This window comes from Dermochelys coriacea, chromosome 2 (genome assembly GCF_009764565.3).
Source record: "Dermochelys coriacea isolate rDerCor1 chromosome 2, rDerCor1.pri.v4, whole genome shotgun sequence".
NCBI lineage: Eukaryota > Metazoa > Chordata > Testudines > Dermochelyidae > Dermochelys > Dermochelys coriacea.
In genome coordinates, this window is record NC_050069.1 from 158,536,478 (window position 1) to 158,557,411 (window position 20,934).

At 39.8% G+C, this 20,934-nt stretch overlaps 1 protein-coding gene across 5 annotated transcripts in view; it reads left to right on the forward strand.

Annotated features, from left to right (window-relative positions):
* The window catches only part of PLEKHG4B (pleckstrin homology and RhoGEF domain containing G4B), a 168,166-nt gene that overhangs the window by 129,290 nt on the left and 17,942 nt on the right, over window positions 1-20,934 (forward strand). For 4 of the 5 annotated variants that reach the window (XM_043508576.1, XM_038390722.2, XM_038390724.2 and 1 more), the window contains 8 exons: window positions 4,370-4,622; window positions 11,851-11,940; window positions 12,060-12,284; window positions 12,842-13,012; window positions 13,974-14,154; window positions 18,556-18,672; window positions 19,103-19,372; window positions 20,082-20,296. In XM_043508576.1, coding sequence (XP_043364511.1) covers window positions 4,370-4,622; window positions 11,851-11,940; window positions 12,060-12,284; window positions 12,842-13,012; window positions 13,974-14,154; window positions 18,556-18,672; window positions 19,103-19,372; window positions 20,082-20,296 — 1,522 coding nt within the window. The remainder of the gene's footprint in view (window positions 1-4,369; window positions 4,623-11,850; window positions 11,941-12,059; window positions 12,285-12,841; window positions 13,013-13,973; window positions 14,155-18,555; window positions 18,673-19,102; window positions 19,373-20,081; window positions 20,297-20,934) is intronic. The other variant, XM_038390723.2, reaches the window with a different exon arrangement.

The window sequence follows — 20,934 nt, forward strand, 5'->3', positions numbered from 1 at the left end:
CAACCCATTGTGCTATTACTTAAGAGTCGGAAATTAAAACTAACGAAAGGTTTCATTTTCCAAGCTGAGTGAAGTGCATATTGTAATCACACAGCACAGTTAAAAGTGAATTAGATTTTTACTAAAAAATTTAATTTTAATAAAGAACTGCTTTAAATATATTATTTTTATCTTGACAGTGTTCCATAAGGAAATGACCATTAAAATAATTTTGTTTTTCTTTAAAATAAAGTATATTTGTACTAGAGTTGCTGACAGAATACTAAGGAAATACAGATAAACATAATTTACAAATTCAGAGAGAATTTAAACACTGTCTTCAGCTCCAATTTGAAGTTCTTAAGTTTCACTATTTTTTTTTTCCTGTCAATCTTACTTTAGGTCTCTCTCTCTCTCTCTCTCACTTCACACACACACACACTCTCTCTCTCTCTCTCTCAAGGTTATCCCAGTTAATGCCATAAAAAAAAAAGGTTAAAAGGAAGACCAAAGTTTGACTGCTTCTAAAGAAGGAAACTGAAATCAAAATCTATGATTAAATCTACCTATATTTTAATAATCTTGTACAAAAAAAAGAGAAAAAAAACCTAACTTTGTGTGTGTGCCTGAACAGAGCTCAAGATTTATGTTTAAGTTTTTTAAAAGTCAAGCTGTTTATATTTGTTGTCTAGTAATTGAGGGCCAGATTCTGATACTCTTACACACACTGAGTAACACCATACTGTGCAAGCAATCCCTTTGAAGCCAATGGCATTACTCATGGAGTAAGGTGATATTCAATTTGAGTAAGAATATCAGAATGTGTCCCATAGCAGTTCATAAATAATCATACATTTTGTTTATAGTATCTGTGTATTATAGCTTTCAAGGGGTCCAATTCAGCAAACCATCTTTATTCAGCAAAAAGCTTAAGCAGATGGTTAAATCCCATTGATTTAAAGATCTTGAAGTTAAGCACTTGCTTAATTGTGTTACTGAATAGTAATGTTACCATCAATTTGTTCAACAGAGGAAGAATGGACATCCTGTGTGAGCTTTCTTGCACAGAAATTGGTGTTTTTAAAAAAGTCTGTTTGGTTTCCATTTTTTTAATCTGTAAATGCTGCTTTTAAACGGTCCAAAACACACTGTGCAAACTATATTATGTACTTTCCTCTTTTAAAACATATGTACACTGACTTTTACTAGTTGCAAAAAAAATCCAATACAATCAAAATAGTTTGTCGTTTTATTTGACTTTACTCATTTCATAAAAAAGAAGTTAACTTTGGAATGGCTCCACTTTTCCATAATGCCTTTTTATAAAATTAGGATTCTTTATTTTTCCACATTTAAGCCCCAATCTTGCAGACACTTAAATCCCATGCAAATTTGGGTACTTATCTCCAGACAAAATTCCTTAATTTGATTATCTAATTATTCTAGAGCAAGTCATGGGACCACAGACTTTTATAGTATTTCACCAGGCTCAGCGGTTTAATGGGAGTTTACAAAAACTGCACCCAATCCTGCAAACAGATGTGAGAAAAGTTAGTCCAGTAGAAACACTGCAGTCAATGGCATTTATCAGATCAGTAATTTTTATTCACATTTGCAGGATTAGGATTTGGAGGATTAGGTCTGCTAAAAGTTTTTTTTTTCATGCATTTGTATTGGATTATTTATTAAAGCATAAAAAGATAAAGTTTTGCTTATGATTTTCAACTCTGGAATGCCATGAGTTACAATATGGTCTCCATTTCCTTATGGAAAAGTCCTTTAGAATTTAATAGGGACAGAATTTTATAGATTCTTATTGGTTATCTTAAAACCTACCACAGTTAATAAATACTGGCATACTTCTTGTAAGAATTTTTTTATTTTTGATTATCCTGTAGAATTCTATTGGAAGTATTTAATTTTTCTATTAAATTATATACGACTTTTCCATGAAGGGTGAGGCAGAGTACAATGTAGTGATTCAAGAGTGAGGCTGAATATGGACTTGTGAAGCCTGATTTTCCTGTCATTTACATGAGTTTCACTTTTTTAGAGATGCTCCTTATTTACACTGGTATAAATTAGTGGGGAATGAAGGTCTTAGGTTCTAGTCCCAGCTCTCCACTGACTCACTGTGTCACTGTGGGCAGTCTGCTAGGCACCTGTGCAGTAGTGCCAATCCCAATCATTCAAAAATCATGAGTCAAGCCCCAAAATACATTAGCTTGGCTGACAAATCATGAGGTTTTTAAAATGTGGGGTCCATTATTTACCTTCTTGCATTTGTTGAGCTTTTGGGGGGGTCATGTTTTCTAGCTTTTCTCTGCAGCCAGGAGAGCTAGAAATGTATTTATTAAAAAGCCTCAAGATTCTCATGTGTTCACCTGACTCCAGGTGCTGGAGCTTTAAGAAAAACACCAAATATCATGGAAGTCAAGATAAAAACCTTGAGAGTTGACAATGCTGCTTCTACAGAGGCCAGCCACAACCTGTCCCTTAAATGCTTTGTGACTGTTTACTCATAGGTGGAGCTGGTTTGAACATTGCAAAATGTGAAGCTTTCAATAGAATTTTTTATGAAAATTTCACATTTTGATGAAAAATGAATTAATTTTTTTCACAAAAACTGTCATTAAAATGTCCTGTTTTTCATCCAGCTCTAAAGATGGGCAAACTAATGCTTCTTTCACAGAGTTGTTGTGCAGCTTACTTAATATTTGCAAAACACTTTTTGACCTCTTTTCTCCCTCTGGTGAGAAATGGGAGAAAAGAGGTCACAGTGTAATGCTTTGAGATCCCTGGATGAAAGGCACTATAAGTGCAAAATATCATTATTTTATTATGGGACTAGAGATGGGCCTGGACTACAACATTTAGGTCCGAATCCAGATTTTTACCCCACCTCACTTAAAGCTTGTGGGTGTCCAGATCTGGGATTTCTTTTGGTGTTTGATCCAAGTTATTGGCCATAGAATTCAGCCACAACTCTGGATTTGGATTCAACACCCCAAATTCAAGGATTTTCAGATCTAGGGTTTAAGATTCAAGCTCATCTCTAATCTTGACACTAAAGAGCTACTGTAAGATGCATTTCCCTTTTTGGACAGGAAATCCTGACTGAAGTTATTCTAGTTTGCTTCTTTGATGCAGGTTTAAGAGCTAGCCAATTTGGTAAAGGGAAAAAATTCATAATATAAATAGTTATGTCCCCCCTGTTGATGGAATTGTTAGTATGTCACCTCAGATGCCATTAAAACAATTTAATAAATAAAAAAGTTCTCCATATTGTCATCAGCTATGTCCACCTCATTAAATCAAGTTTATTCAGCAGCATTTCCCATCATGATGAATCTACTATAATGGTTGGGTTTTGTTTGATTTGTTATGTTAGAAGTAAAGATTAAAATCTGTTCCTGTCATTGTTAACCATCCAAAAATGTTTCTACTATTTTTAAGTTGTTTATTGAAATTATTGTAGGAATGTTAATATGAAAAAGAAAAAAACTTAGTTATTATGAAGTCAAACTTGCTCCATATTGTATTATCAGAAGTTCAGATAGCTTCAATTCCTTGCAAATAAAGTATCCTAGTAAATGAAATCTCACCAAAAATAACATTTTTCTATACTTTTATTTCTCAACCACATGGTCTATGAATGAAAATACACCTTTTTCCTTAAAGAAATTGTTTGCTTCTATGTTGTCAAATGTTTAATGTTCATCAGAAATTGTCTTTACTTTGCAAACTGATTGCTTCCTCAGTTTGCTGTGTTTTTCCTGAATGCAAATCTTCCTGTAATGCTCAAACTGGTCACATTTTAATCTTTCAGAACTGAACATGCTTTCTCAATGGGAGCTCATATTGTGTTAGAGGATATATTGTTTATTACTGAACCTCATGAGAATTTAGCTATATGTTAGTTTATCATTCCAAAAATGTTGCTCTTTTTCCAAACGGAATGCAGGAATGGAAAAGGTCATGACACTTTTTTGCAAATGCAATAGAAAGTTCTTTAATACAATGAAAAAGTCTTTCCAGAGCTCAAAATTCTTTTTCTTTTCTGGCTGCTTAGCTGTTACACTACAGCTGCTATAGACTGCTGTAAACCAAATTCTGTCCTCTGGTATGCCCACGTAACTCCACTGAAGTCAGTGACATTCCACCATTGTAACTGGGGGAAAACTTGCTCCTGAGACGAGCAAAAAAACCTGAAAGATCTGTTGCTATAATCATAAACAACTTAGCTGCCAGTGCTACAGTGTGATTTCCTCAAAGGATAGGTAAAAATGAGCCAAATAATGCAAATAAGCAAAGACAGTCACTCAATATTCAGTGATTACACATTGTCATAATTTGTCACTGTTCAAAACAGCTGTTCTGTGTCTTCCAGCAGCAAAGTGCAACATATAATGGATGAAATGATCACAACAGAAAGGGAATATGTTAGATCCTTAGGATATATCATCGACAACTATTTTCCAGAAATGGAAAGAATCGATTTACCTCAGGATTTGCGAGGGAAGCGGAATATTATCTTTGGGAACCTGGAGAAGCTTTATGATTTCCATTGCCAGTATTTTCTAAAAGAGCTGGAACACTGCAGAGACTTCCCACTGCGTGTCAGCCACTGTTTTCTCAGACATGTAAGTCCCATTTCCAAAGAAGGGTGAATTCTTAGAATCAGATATTTTGAGTTAATCACAGATCCTATGACAAAGTAAATCATGTCACTTACTTTTTTTGTGTTTCTCATAGTGTGAATGATCTAGATGTCCTGTGATGAATGTTTACTGTTGTCTGTGTATGTGTCCTGCTGTCTTCTCTCAGAGAGTTGTACATGTACCCCTAGGTCCTCATGCAGCTGCAGCTTTTGATATTTCAAAACGTGCTGGCTGGAACCTTTCTAAATTTGCTAGAAGTAATACGGCCTCTAAGTTTTCAGTTTTCTATAATTATATGTTTTCTATTAATTTTGTTTCCTATTATGAACCAATGCACAGGTGCTCTTGTAACATTATTTGCAATCATACTGGGAAAGTACCTAGTGTCATCTGATCACCCTAATGTCAACAAGTGAGTTGGGACGAGGGGGCGCTGATATTGTTTCAAGAGGAAACTAATCTTAAATTCCACAATCTCACCTTACTGACAGTAATTTTCTTACAATAGACAAAGCATCGAATTGCTGCTTACACATCTGCTCTGACATGTGTGAACCACACCCGCTGAATATAGCAGACATTTAACCAGAGAAAAGATGGTGGTATGTGCTCTCTGTGTATAATGTGTACACAGAGGGATATGCATTGAATGACACAGGGCTGTCCCTGTGGGGGTGCAGGGCCCAGGGCAGAAGTGATGGATTCGTCTCTTCCGGAATCGACTGCGCCAGCCAATCATACCAGCCCGCAGGGACCCCCAAAGCGCGGGGCCTGGAATGGTCGCTCCCATTCGCCCTACCCAAGGGACGGCTCTGGGATGGCAGAAGGATCATTCTGCATATACCAGGCCTGGTCTGATGCGTGGCTTCGTGGTTTTGGGTATCCGGCTCCAGCATTCCACTCGTAGTTTAATTGTGGTACATGAACATTTCCACTCGGCTAATCAGTGTCTGGACAGAAAAATAAATTTAAAATATTACATTTAAAAGCACTAACATTTTGCTGTTTGGAAATGCCTTGTTGGGCCTCCTTCGCTGTGTGCCTAATTCTGACCCTCTCTTAGTAGGGAGTTCAGGGCACATCCCTTCTTTCAACGTATGGGGAGTCTGCATCAGCACGACTGATCCAGAGGATGGTGCAGCCATTGTGGAAAGGGGCATAGAATGTCTGAAATGGTGCTGGTCTATTGTCAGGACATGAGGGACCACTGATGGGGGTGAGGAGGTCATGCAAGTCAGCATGTCATTACCTTCCTGAGAGGCCCTGTGTGGACCAGGCCCCTCGCTCCCCTGCAGAAATCTCAGTATGGCGCTAACACGGGGAAGAGAAAGGGGGAGGGCTTTAGCAACATATGGCAGGGTTGCAGGGGCATGCGATTAATTTTCCTGAAGGGAAGGCCCATCTTTCAAAAGGTTGGGAAAAACGGATTTAAGGTCAATTTTTGCTGTTGGGATAAGTAGAATGGGCCTGGTGATCAGGATTTCCTTATAAAATGTTTTCAAAGATGTATCTTTGCATATTATGTTGTTTTAAACTTACAATTCCATCAAAAATAATGTTAATCAAATGCTACGGTGAGAGGGCAAGCACTTGAACATCAGGAAATTCCTCAATATTTGACTGTTGTATTAGACACCACTGGAATGTCCTATTCCACACACGTTAGGAGTTTTACAGGAGAAGACAGTTCTGCACATATTACAAACTGGTCAATTTTTGGTACACAGATACGTAGGGGATGTGAAACCCTTACCTCATTCACTGCACATCTTACTTAACCACACATACCTGTGCAGTTCAGCCTTTCTTACCATGCATTCAAGTTTAGCAAGATAATCTGTGTAAAATGTATTGTACATCCAGATAAAGTGATTTAAATGTGTCATAACAAGGAAAAATATATAACGGTTTTCACCAGAACATACAAAGGTTCTTCTCAAATAACATTATTGCCATACCAAATTTCAACTTTATACTGGTCATTTCAATGTTACCAGTGTTTTAAAAAAAAAAAAAAAAAAAAAAAAAGGTCATTTTTACAATGGGAAAAACTTTTTTATTTTCATTTTCCACATATGGCAAAACACTGGAATAATTTTTGTTTAGACTTTCCAAACATGTTCATTTTGAAGTGGACATCATAATATCAGCCTAAAAATCAAAAGTGACTGAGAGCTGGGGAGGGAGAAAGGCAGATGGGGCAGAATAGAAATGCTTTTATGCAACTTTTAACTATAGTGGTCATGGTTACTCTCACTATAATGAACTATTTTTCCCTACCTCTTTAACCACTTGGCCATCATCAGTCATGATTCTGTGGTCCTGAGTGCTCATATACAATGGTTAAGTAGAGAGTACTGTAATATAGAAGGCTGGATACTTTTAAGTGAATAATTTTTGCAGTAGCAGCCCGGGGTTCAAGGGGTTTAAAATCTTTCCCATTGCTTGCTCTTGCATTTCTTTGTATTTTGTCTGTCCCCTTCTCCCATTTTGAAAAGCATATCTTAACAAATACTGTCTTATTGTTTGTGAGTCACACTAATTGAACATTATTCTTCATTTTTTTTATTATATCTTACACAACTTTTGCCCCACTGTTATAGTCCATAATAGCCATCTTTGTCTGAACCACATATCCTCAGATGTTGCTTTACAGCAGAAGCAGATAGATTTCTGTCTGTTTATTTCTGCTTTCTAAACCTGTTTCACTTTAATAAATTCCCATAGTGTCTATTGAAGCCATTTCTGGCATGCGATAATTGTGTCAAAGTAATGTTAAAAGAAATTGGGAAATGAACAATAATGGCTTGAAAAACACATCCAGTTTCACATGGTGTTTCTTTACTCTTTCCTAATGCATCTGTGTATCCAGTATTAACCACAAAAGAATATCCCAACCCTGACAATAAATGATTGATTAAATAGCCCACTGTGTTTTAAGTAAGGAGATGATCTGAAAAGGGAATCATTTTTGTTGTGAATGCTTAATGTAGGCCCTTCACCTGGAGCAACAGCTGTGATTTTTTTCCTATTGACTAGGATGAAAAAGTAAGGATTTTATTACTTTCTCACCATACCAGGGTGTTGTGAGGATTAATTTGTGTTTGTAAAGTGGAAAAGCATTCTATGCTGTATGTGCTGTTACTGACAAAGGAGCAAGTTATTCTATTGCTCATCCCCTTTGCAATGCATACTACCTCTAGTTTTCTAGAACATACATTACAGAGGATAGGTGGGATTTAATAACCTGGCTGTCAGGCCACTGTAGCACTTGGAGTATTTAATGTTGTTCAGGTCTAATGGGCTTTACAAACACTGGAAGACTAACTCTTTGGGCCAGACTCTGACCTTCAGAAGTGACTCCATCTAGGACCCTTTTGCTTGTGCTCAGCTTGCAGACGTTCCCCAGCATCGATGTGTCAGTCCTTGATATTTACTTTGTCCATAATGCCCGGTTAGTAGGTTGGAGGATGCTGGTAGATAAGAGAGAAATTTGCTGTGGTTATTTATTCTCTGCGTCCTGGACTCAAATTCTTTCAGGCTGCATTTTGCACATAGTGCCATTTTCTGCTCAAGGTCTGGGTGAAAGAGAGAGAGATTGCTTTAGTGCTCATTACTAGACACCATTAGTATGAAAGTGGTAGTTTACTGATGTCTTAGACCCTTTTGAAAGCTCTGGGCCATAGCAGGGTGGCCAATTTGAATGATAGTTCCATGAGCTGGGATCTGAGTTTTCTTTCCCTTTGTAGAGGAAAGTGATAGCTTTATTGATTTTGTGGGGGGCGGGGGTTGGATGGGTGAGACAACTTTAATAACCAGGTCAGTCTTTTCTCAGTCTGGTGACACACAAGAAGTTGCTCCTTTCCTGTTTTTCCCGCTCCCGTCTTCATCCTTGAGCATATGCTGTACCATTCCCTTCGGTTCATATCCTGTGTTTGCCAGATATCCGGCCTGCACATGAAGAGCTTGTTTGTTTTGCTCTCCTGGGTTCTACTTGTCAGAAGGGAACAAATACCAATGTGCCACTTACAATGTGGTTGATTTGTTGGGGAAGTTGGGCAAGAATGTTTTGTAGCACTGCCCTTCCAAATGACTCTCCCAGCATGCTCTTTGTTTTGTGAGTGCATGCACAAGGGAACCATGACATGTTCTTCTGCTTGTAGCTGGTACTCAGTAGCATCAGATTGTCTTTGACTCATATGTCCTGCTATTCAGCTGAGTAGTGGTTTTGGGCTGTGTTCCAGTATCTGGATGAAAAGCAAGCCTGTTCGCTCTTGCCAGTCCCATCACTCAATTAACTGGCAGTTTTCACTCATACTCTGTTAATCTGCTTTTGAGCCATCACTAAGCCCAGAGGAAGGGGACCTGCCCTTGCTCCCCATGTTCTTGAGAATTACACTTGAGGGAGTAATGCAGGGGAGCCTGGAGTGGGAGTTGTAACACTAAACTTCATACCGTTTCTTTATTGCTGGGGCTGCCACCTTATATGTTAGCCATTGCAGGAGATAGAGAGGCTTATATTGTTCTTCTAATTCTGTGGGCTCCAGCAGAGGATTTCAGGGATCAAACTGTCTCCAGCTCATATAGGCCTCCGCATTTTCTCTCCATTATCCTGTTCTCATACTAGGAATAACAAAATAAAAGGAGGCAGAGCCTTGTAAAGATTAGGACAAAGGATGGCCTTTCATTGATGGGGTTTTTATCAAAAAATAAATATATTTATGAGACATTTTTTCAAAATTTTCTGATTTTTTTTTTCTTGGAAGAAAAAATGAAAAGCTAAAACCAAAGATGTTTTTGGTTTTCAAACTCAAACTTATTTTACCTGCCTTCTGCTTTTTTTTTTTTACCCCCCTCCCATTTTCAGTGTCAAAATGGAAAAAAGGGAAAGATGGAGAAACAGAAAAAAGAGGAGGAAGAAACCTGGAAAACTGAAAAATTGATCTTTTGACAGGAGTTTTGCCTGAGAACATATTACAGAACCTGATCATTTATAACTGAATTCCTTTATTATTTGATGGATAAAGCGGGGGAAGCACAACTGTTCTGTATTTTATAACTACTGTATTGTATCAACACAAAGCTATCTGAAGAACTATTCTACAATATCAGGCAAAAATCAGAGGCTGGTTAATAATCTAGGTTTATTTTTTCTTAGAAAAGAAAAACATTTATTTATTGGTTCCTTGCTTGGATTGTATTATGAGGGGAAGATCTGTTTGTTTATCCTTAGATGATTTGTTTGGGTCCTGTTAGTTTAAAGGAAGGAAGAAGATAATTTTGTTTAATAAGAAGGAAAACAAACACATGAAGTGAAAAAGATTGTTTATTTCAGTGTTCCAAGGCAATGGGAAAATACTGATTTCGCCTGATCTTTTTATAACTTCCAATAAATTGGGAAGCTTCCCTCATGTCCAGAGAATTTAAAAGGGAATCTTTTCATATGCTTTAATACCATTCAGTTATTGGAGAAGATTTCATTCTGTCCTAAAGACTAGACTGGGCACAATGCTATCTAGATATTAATCTATACCACACTCAACACTGGGACCTGAAGCCCAGATTCACATAGGGACTTAGGTGCTGCAACACTGAGCGTCATAGTGCATAACTTTCAGGCACCTAGAAAATCTCAGGAACAACACTGCTATTCACAAAGGCCAACACACTAGGTAAGGAGCCGCCTAAGCTAGCCAATGGGAGATGCTGAGAACATGAGTGTGTCCTATGCCCTGTCCCTCTCAGGGAGATAGGCACCTAAGTCTGGGCTGCAAGGAGGTGCCCATTTCTGCTAGCAATTCATGAATGGGAGTCAGGTGGCTTGAGCACCTAGAGAATTTCTTTTGAAAATGAGTATGGGTATGTCTATGCTACATTTTAAATCTCACGTCAGCAAGTTCCAGAGCCCAGAGCATCTTCAGTCTTGGGCTTGCAGGGCTTGTGCTCCGGCACTAAAAATGGCAGTATAGATGCTGCGGCTTGAGTGGCGCTCGGGCTCTGAAGCCCAACACACTGCCCCAGCTTCAGAGCTCAATTCCGAATGTCCACCCAGCTGTTTTTAGTGTGGCACCACAAGCCCGAGTCTGAAGCCCCAGGCGCTGAGATTTGTTGCTGCAAGTTTTAAAATGCAGTGTAGACGTTCCCTTAGGTGCCTGCCTAGCTCCTGCAAACGGCCGGAGAAGAAGGTGCTTGTGCTACCCACCTTATAACTTTTAGCCCAATGGTTAAAGCACTTGCCTGAGAGGCAGGAGACTTCTGTTCAAATCCTTTCTCCCCCTTGGGTCTGTTGGGGGGGAGAATTGAACATGAGTCCACATCCCAGGCAAGTGCTCTCACCCCTGTGCTAAAAGTTATAAGGTGGTAACTGCCGTCACCATCTCCTCCAGCCAGATTTGGAATGGGACCCGATCTGGTAGGCAGCCTTTGAGCACACATATAAGATCAGGTGCTGCATGCGAATTAGGCAAGCTAACTCCTGTCTTCTGCAATTCGTGAATTGCTCTGGGGCTTAGATGGGAGAAAAGTGCCCGGACACCTAGAGGGAGGCAGCAGTGCACATGCCCAGAGGAAGAAACTTGAGCCCTGAGGGAAATTTTAACCTGAAAATTTAGACACCAAATGACTTTAAGCACCTACAAGGTTTGGTGGGAGTTTGGGGAATTGCAGTGGAGCCTAAAACTGGGATTTAGGTGCCTAGGTACTTTTGTGACCCTACCAACTGGAGGTCCTTACAATTTCTAAAGGGTCTAAATTAACTCTAGCATACAGCAGGAAACACTTTCTCATGTGAGCAGCCCTTACTCACATGAATGATCCTGCAAAGTCATTGGGTCAACTCACATGAGTTGCCAATATTGTTTAAAGTCAGTCTGGCTGATTGAGCATTTAGATACTGAAATGAAAGGTGTTCTAGAAATACCTACCATAGACAGATAGTTGAAACAGATGACAAATTGTTCAATCTGGAAGAGCTATAAATGATAGAGAACTAAATCTCCTAAATGAATGGTCCTTGGATGTCCATTGCCAAAGTGTGTCTAAATTATAGCACCTCCTGCAGCTTTGGATTGGAATACATCCATTGTGGGGGGAGGCGGGTGTTATAAACTTTACGTGATGTCTGTACAAAACTGTCTGATGCTAAATGGAGAAGGACTTGATCGCTGGAAAAACAGAAAATAACAAGGAATAACACCTTTTCCTTTTTCAGGAAGAACAGTTTGGAATGTATGCGTTATACAGCAAGAACAAACCACAATCGGATGCTTTGCTTACAAGCCATGGAAATACATTCTTTAAAGTAATTACTATCCAGCTTCTTATTTAATTGTGTGAATTGTGTGAACACTGCTCATTGCTGTGTATACTTTTATGCAGTATATCAAATATTGTTTATACATTCCTTTAATATTCCCACAGAATAAACAACAGGATTTGGGTGATAAGATGGATCTGGCTTCCTATCTGCTGAAGCCTATTCAAAGAATGAGCAAATATGCTCTTCTTCTAAAAGATATGATCAAAGAGTGCACTAAGACCCAGGAGCAGGAGCTCAATGATCTCAGGGCAGCTGAAGAAATGGTGAAATTCCAGCTTCGCCATGGAAACGACTTACTTGCTATGGATGCCATTAGAGGGTGTGATGTAAGCATTTTTCAATCCTTCCTTTCTTTTTCAAATATCTTGGCTTCGCTGCTGCAGTTTTCATTCAAAGACAGAAAGTTGCTAAGAGGCAGATTATTTTATTTTGTTTTGTTTTATTATATATATGCAGTAGCGCCTAGGAGCCCTAGTCGTGGACCAGGACCCCATGTGCCAGGCGCTGTACAAATATAGAGCAAGAAGACAGTCCGTGGCCCAAAGAGCGTACAATCTATGTGACATAATGCCCTTCCCCCATTCTTCCTTGGACTGCACAAAATCAGCCCAGCCTTCCCTTATCTTTAGTAAAAAGAAAAGGAGTACTTGTGTCACCTTAGAGACTAACAAATTTATTTGAGCATAAGCTTTCATGAGCTACAGCTCACTTCATCGGATGCATTCGATGAAGTGAGCTGTAGCTCACGAAAGCTTATGCTCAAATAAATTTGTTAGTCTCTAAGATGCCACAAGTACTCCTTTTTTTTTTTTTGCGAATACAGACTAACACGGCTGCTTCTCTGAAACTTATCTTTAGTAGCATTGTCATTTTTTCCAATCAGGTCAATTTGAAAGAACAAGGACAGCTGAGATGTCAAGATGAGTTTATTGTTTGCTGTGGAAGAAAGAAGTATTTGAGACATGTCTTTCTTTTTGAAGACCTCATCTTGTTTAGCAAAACAAAAAAGATTGATGGGGGATATGACATCTATATGTACAAACAGTCATTCAAGGTAAATGTAATCCTGCTGTAATGTTTTGGATAGCATGTGCAATGCAGCATGCCTCCTGCCATCTGCTTAGTATTCTGCATGGACAGGAACCCCATCTGTTTGACAGTGGTAGGTGATGGATCACAGTTCCATTGCATGTTACATTTCAAGTAGTTTGTATGTGTTTTTTAAAAGTTGGAAGAAATGAGAGAGACAGAAACTGATGAGTAAAATGAGCAAAACATGTCTGTGTGTATATACACTGTATCGTAAGTGCATGTGTGTCTTGCTGGACAGGACTCACAGGAAATCAGGTGTTTCTTGTAGAAATAATTATTTTTAACATTTCTTTCATTACAAGAAGCGTCTGATATGTAGTTATGACTTCTCAGCCACCATGCTGACTACAGATTTGTACCTCTCGGTCTTGAGTGGTGTATGTGTGTGAAGCCAGGGTTTGCAACTACCCTTGTTGGCAACACCAGATATATGCAAAACCCTGATTCACCAAAGCACGTGCTTAACTTTAAGTATATGCTGACCTGTGTTGTTGAACTGAGGCAATATATGGAGCATTCACCCTGCATTCTAGACCCCAAGAGGCAGATCCTCAGCTGGTATAAGTTGAACTGTGACAACATCCACGAGCTGAAGATCTGCCCCCAGATATTCAGCTTCAACTTAATTCATTGCAGTTCTCTGAACTTTTGAAGATGCTGTGCTTCTCCTAGAGATTAACACTGCCAGCTCCATGCTGCTCTTACAGAGAGATCACCTGGAGAATCTAGAGTGCTGACTCTTGGGATATTGAAAATTCAAACAGAAATATTTACAGCTATGTGTACAGTTGTACTACCAAGGAATCAAGATGAAGATATTTTTCTACCATCATAGAATGAGCAATGCAAAGAATTTCACTTAATCAGTTTGTTATAAATGTTTCCATGCAGTTGAATGTGTGCTTTTTTTAATATGATTTTAGACAGCTGAGATTGGGATGACAGAGAATGTTGGAGACAGTGGTCTACGGTTTGAAATCTGGTTTAGAAGGAGAAGGAAATCCCAGGACACATATATCCTTCAAGCATACTCAAGAGAAGTTAAAATTGCTTGGACCAGTATAATAGGAAGGATTCTTTGGAGACAAGCTCTGAGAAACCGAGGTACACCAACTATTTAATTCAGAAAGAGAGTGAAGGGTTTAGCAGTCTACTCCTTGTAATTCTATAAAGGCAAGTCAAACAATCACATTAGGTGACCCTTTTATGTCTGCAGTCACCAAAGACTTCAATTTTAAAAAAGCAACCGGAAAACAGCTTCTGCAAACAGCACTCCTAAAACAATTACAGCACAATAAAGTTCTCTCTACAATTAGCAGGCTTTCGGAGGGCCCCTTAGATACGTTGCTAGCACTGTGGGCAAACCTAGTTTTTAAACACTGGATTTTTTATTGCTTATTACAACGATCTGTAACCCACTAACTCCTCTTTTTGTCATATGACTGCAGAGGTGTTAACAGGCCACTCTATCTTGAATGGTCCCTCAGAACAATCTGTTCCACCTTGCATTTTGCTGTGATGCTGGGGGGGTTCCTTTCCCAGATCTGAAGAAGAGCTCTGTGTCGCTCGAAAGCTTGTCTCTCTCCCCAACTGAAATTGGTCCAATTAAAGATATTGCCTCACCCACCTTGTCTCTCTATTATCCTGGGACCAATACGGCTACAACTACTGTATACACTTAATGGTGGTAAGTATGGAACATATTCCCCTGGGAAACTATGTGGAATACACACTTGGTTTTCAGTCTTGCCACAGTAAGTAGCATTGTTTCTTACAAGTGCAGCTAATAGTACTTAAAAGTGAGCTCCAGAAGAAAAAAAATTGGATTGCTGTCATTTCTTGGTTTGGTTTTGTTTGGTTTTGTTTTTAGAGGCATGAGTAAGACCTTTTGTTTTGTTCATCAAACGTGCAGGGTGGTAAAGAGCTCTCCTCGTTCATTTTAATGTTAGAAATATCAGTACAGGGAGCTCTGGTTTTGTCACAGAACTCTTCAGAAGCTGCAGATGTGAATTGTGAGCTTTCTCAGCCCTTGTTTGAAGGACAAATTAAATCTTTAACCAATACCTTTTTTGGACCAACTTCTGTGGGTGAGAGACACTTTCAAGCTTAGACAGAGCTCTTTTTCGGGTCTGGGAAATGTATTTAGCTGTGACACTCTGAGTACATGGTGGAACAGATTGTTTAGCATAAGTAGTTATGGTAGACATAGTTATGGTATCTCTAATGTCCTATTCCTACCATTTTGCAGTCATCCATAGACAGAAAAAGAGGATAAACATTTCTAACGTAAAAATCAAACAGAAAGGGAAGGAAAGAAAAACTACAAAAAGGAAAACAAAAAGTTCTTACCTTTTAGGCTTTCTTTATACAATACAACATAATGAAGAAAAGGGCATGATTCCCCCTCTCCCCCTTTTCAGGTTACTTTAAATTTAGAAGTTAAATACATGACTCAGAAAAAAGAAAATTAGAAAATAGTAACTTTGGGGCAGAATCCTACTTGGTGGTAAACATTTCTGGGGAGATACTAACGTATCGACTTTAACACATACTAGCGGGTCGATTTGAAGCTTTAACTCAGCCACTTTAATGCTGTTCTCTTTTTAAATCCTTTTTCCTTTGTTCTTCTCTAGCCAATCACTTCAGAATTCCCCTCAGAAATTCCTAATTCACACCAAAAGAGAAGTAGCACAGAAAGCGACAGTAAACTCAGAACTGACATGAAAGGAATAGATATGAACAAAGGAGGAGGGACATGGCATATTTATTCTAAATCCATCTGGGCGTTCCATGAATTAATGCTGCAGCTTTAGGACCTTTTTTCCTTCTGAGGAGTACTTGTAGCAACAATGTCTTCTTAAGGATTTGGATGTTTCTAAGTTCTTATAAGATGGAAAGATTCTTTTACCTCTTTATTTTTGTTATTAAGGATGCTGTATATGTGTGTGGTCAGCTTCAATTTGGCTCCGTTGTTTTGTAAATATTCCATCAAAGATCATGTGCCTGATTAATGGTGATTAACTGTATTCTCAGATTCATTTCATTACCTTAATGGGTTTTAGAAGAATGGTTCCCAGCCTGTTTGAGAAACTCTGCTACCAGACTAAGATCTTGATGTATCAGTCAGTGCCTACCCCCCTTCTGTTGAGCTGTGTGCGCTTTAACCCACAATTATTAGAGAAACAATACGTCCATTTTTACTGCAGACCTGGGGTCAGTTAATGACACCTAAGCTATTTAGAAGAAAGCAGGGCTTAAATTCTCATAGATTATTTTGTGGAGTGCCTCTGGCCTTCTGCCCTGCAGCAGGGTGGTGGGCTAGGGGCTTCTGCCCCATGAAGCTGCAAGGCTCTAGGCTTCAGCTGCGGGGAGAGGGGTCATGGGATGTATGTGTGCCAAGGCTCAGGGCAGGCCAGGACTCGGGAATTCAGCCCCACGGGAGGCACCAGGGCCCAGGACTTCAGTCCTGGGGGTGGGGCATTGGGGTGCCAGGGCTCCTTGTGGGTTTAAAAATATTTCCTAGCACTCTACAGTAGATGGCTCCAGCTGAATTTAAGGCCTAGAAGAATGGGAAAATATCTGTGCATATTGAAAGCTTTGGACAAACTGAGCCTCTCTGCAGCAAGGCATTTATTTTACATCATCAGGATAATCTCTAGGAAATTGGAAACAAAGGCTTGAGAGAGATCACTGAGTGCGAGAAGTAAAGCCACTGAGAAATGAGGGCTGATGGGCATAATTCCTGAGGCCTCTATGTGTTGAAGGGCCTGATCCTTCCCCCTGCAATGAAATTGAGTTCAGGAAAACTTCTGTTTCTGTTCCACTCTCTTAAAGACTGAGGCTTTGTACACACTGCAGCTTACATCGATATAACTCATGTTACTCAGGAGTGTGGATAAGCCATCCCTTCCTCCTCTGAGCATCGTAAGGTACACTGACCTAAGCGCCAATGTGGACAGCACTATGTTGGCAGGAGAGCTTCTCCCACCGATATAGCTACAGGAGAGCTCTCTCGCGTCGGCTTAAAGCGTCTGCACTAGAAGTAGTACAGCAGCATAAGTGCACCACTGTAAGCTCTGTAGTGTATCTATAGCCTGAGTTGTTCTTTTTAGATTCAAGCTTTTTCAAGCTAATTTAGAGCTCGTGAAAGGTGCCAGCCAGCCCTGGAGGCCCAAGTTTTGCTTCAGTGCATCATGGACAGCAGCAAAGCTTGTTCCCCTACAATATGCCTCAGCCCTGTCCTAAGGGAGCACCAATGCTGGGAATACAAACAAGGCTCCCAATTAGTGCTAACTGCAATTGAAGTGTTTGTAATGGCAGCTGGTTTCTGCGTGGATCAGGAGTGAGACTTCACTAACTCTTTTCACGTATGTCACTGAATAGCCCTCAGATAGTAATGAATGACTTTTAGTTGCTACTTACATGAGCAGGATTTGAAATGCAGCCCTAAAAGACGCTATTAGCCCCCTAAGAGTTAAATTGTGTCCAGCTGCTGAGCAAGAGCACAAAAAGGGGGAGTGTGCAGGAAGCCTTCCATGTCCTCTTTAATTTGCACAATCACAGCCCCTGATCTCCTCCAATCACACGGACTGTTCTTTCCAAACTCCCCTTGGTGGGCAAACTGCCTCAAAGAGAGCAGAGACTGGCCAGGCCCAGAGAGGAGAGCATGCCACCCTAATTGTGTTGCATGCATAATAAAACAGTACCATAATATTCATGCAGCTCTGGTAGTCTCCATCCTTGGCACAAGCAACTAGCCATCCTCAACAGAAGAAAAAGTTTCATAAGGGTAGATTCTCTGCCAAGAACCTTAAATTAAGGGTGGGAAGATATTTGTACTGCTAGTCTCAAATTACTGTGTAAAACAGTCCTGACACTAAAGTTACCTTCCTAATGTGGTGCCTTGGTGGCAATAGGCTTGGTGATTTGTGCTAGACATAAATGACGTGCCAGTTCCAGGGCTATATTTTTAGTAGGAGTGAGAAGTTATGAACTCTGCTTTGAATTGCAATGTATTTGACTGGTGTGGTGACTGGGGATGTTCTGAAACTGAGTCATGTTCAATGGTGATGAAAACAATGATCATCCCATTTTCCCTCTAAAGAATTATTCTGTAATGTTTGCGGATGGTTGGAAAACAAATCTCACTTTGCCATTAGGAAAAAAAACACCTACTGTTAAAAAGATTCAATAATAATAATGAAATGGGTCTGAGAGATGGCACCAGAGGAGATGGAACCATCCTTTACAATCCTCTAGTTTCCTTTACAACCTTCTAGTTACTTTATAAAAAATTAAGTCTGACCCGCTCAAGTTACCAGTGTCTGGCTGGCTCCACAGCTCGAGTGTTTGCAGCTGATAAATGCTTTTCTCTCCTGTAGTGGGTCAGTAAGCTACTGCCGAGGGTACTGGAAAGAGGAAAATATTTTTGTTCTCCCATAGCAGCATAACTAAAACATCAAAGGAGTGGCTGATATTTTACATGTGTGCATTTCCCCACTTTAGAACTCAGAATGCAAGAAATGGTGTCAATGGGAATAGGCAATAAACCTTTCATGGATATCAAGCCCAGTGAAGCAGCCATAAGCGATCGAGCAATAGATTACATCATGAAGGGAACAGGTACTGTCTACTACTCACATTATGTTGCTGTTCTGCCTTCCCACTTGCCAATCTGCTAGGACGATTGTCTTCATTAATTGTTTCACACTTTTTTTTTTTAAGTTGATTGTAACATATTTCCGCAAAGAATTGATCTTACTTTTGTATCGGTGTAGTAGATTTAGTATCTTATTTCTGTTAAGCTCATGGAACTTCAGCAATACAGACCTCCAAGTGTATTCAGTCTCTCCTTGTCAGAAAATCTGGAGAGCATGGGGGCAGCTGTGGGCTGAACAAATGGACTTTCCTAAACTCAGTTCAATAACATTTTAATTCAAATAGTAGAAGATTATTGAGCTAGCCAATCCTGTTTCATTTCTTGTTCAAAATAGCATTTTCCCTTATTCACCTTGTTCCCTTCCAATGATCAAAGGTTCTTGTTTGCTTGTAGAATCAAGATCTCGAGCATCAGTAGCCGTGTCTTCATTTGACCACTCCACTCCATTTAAAAGGCCGCATTCCACTATCTCAAACAGTAGCACATCTTCCTCAAGCAGCCAGTCCTCTTCTTCCATTTTGGGATCACTGAACCTGCATGTGTATTCCAGCCCACCTCATCCAGGCTTATTAGGACCACCCTTCTACCACTGGTCATATGATATTAGAACCTGCATTGAGGAAGATGAACTGGAGCAGGAAACTGGCAGTCAGCCTTCAATGGGTGAGTGAATTTCAGCATCTGGATTAGAAGGGATTTGTAAGGATTTTGGACATGGCAGGTTGTTCTGGTTCTGATGTGTATCTCGATGGATTGACACACCCAGATGTGTAGAGGTACAATTTGTTAATGCTTTGTGATTTATGTCTTAAGCTGTACTTTTAGTCTCTCAAATTTATCACATTTCTAGTTTTAGGTAGCAACAACCATGACAGCTCTTGCTGCTCTCTAGAGCCATCACTGTCACCCAGGGTAGGATGTACAAGTAGTGCCTCTGCAGGTGGTTATCTTAAACTTTTTATTTTCAGAACTCTTTAAATACATGAACCAAATAAGGGAAACAATGGTGACACTGACTCCCACATCACTTCACAGCACTACATTACTCCTTAGGCCTAGCAAATCTTAGCCTTCTTCTAACCTTTTTGTGTGTTTCTGTGTGTGTGCACGCCCCCTCAGTCCAATGCCCACACTGATGGAGAAGGCTATTAGGATGGTGGCTTTAATCAAGAAGGGTATATACATCTAAGGAGATTGTCTATCACTTTATAAAGAACTGATTAGGCCACACTCAGAGTGTAGTGTTCAGCTTGGATCAGTAGAGTCCTAAAATATTAGACACTGGAAGATATAGTGTCTTTAAATGTGTAAAGACTGTTGGACTACAGGCGTAGACAGAGTCTAACTTTGCATGCTTTCTTCCTGTTTATAGTCACAGAGAGTTCAGAATCATCCCAGTGCACTTCGGGTGAAAGTGTCAGTGGTTTTAGTAGCTCTGCTCATCCTGGATTGTCCCAGCTCTCTACAGAGACATTCTTGGATGAAGGTGCTTCAAATCCTGGCTCTAAACCTCCTTCCCAGTGCACATCTCCTGCTCTCCCTGAGAAGAATCCTAGATCAAAACAAACCAACCAGTATGTCACAGCGGTAAGTATTTCACCTTTTAGCTCACAAGTCATACAAAAAGCCTTCATTGATTTCACTTTTAACGATTACCAATCATTTTACCAACATGGCAATACTGAACTAAGCTGTTTTCTAAGACCTGACTGTAGGGACTTGATCTGAGCATACTTCACATTGAACTCAGTAAGACGCTTAGAGCCAAATTCTGCCGTCAGTTACACCCATGCAACCTATTGACTTCCTTTCGGTTGCATAATTGCAACAGTGTTTCATAGTTGCAATGGTGACTCCAGTGGGCTTGTATGGGTGTGAATGAGAGCAGGATTTGGCCCTTAGTATTGTAGGTTTAAATATAGGCATTTTTAACACCGTTTTATAGCTGATAGATTTTAGAGTCTCTATTTTAGAAACAATTTATGTTCACAGGGGAAATCCATGCTTTTTCTTTTAACCTCTTGGTGCAGTAGAAAGAGCTGGTAGTCTGAGTCTGTTCCCTGTCAGGCAAAGACCCACATCACAGAGCTAACACCACAGTTGGCCATGATTGCACCCTCTTGGTGGCAGTTCCATCAGAGAGGTCAAGGACTGAATAGACCTAGAGGCTGTACTACCCTTTCCTTCTGAGTGGGGGTGATCCCTGCAGGGCAATGCACTATCAG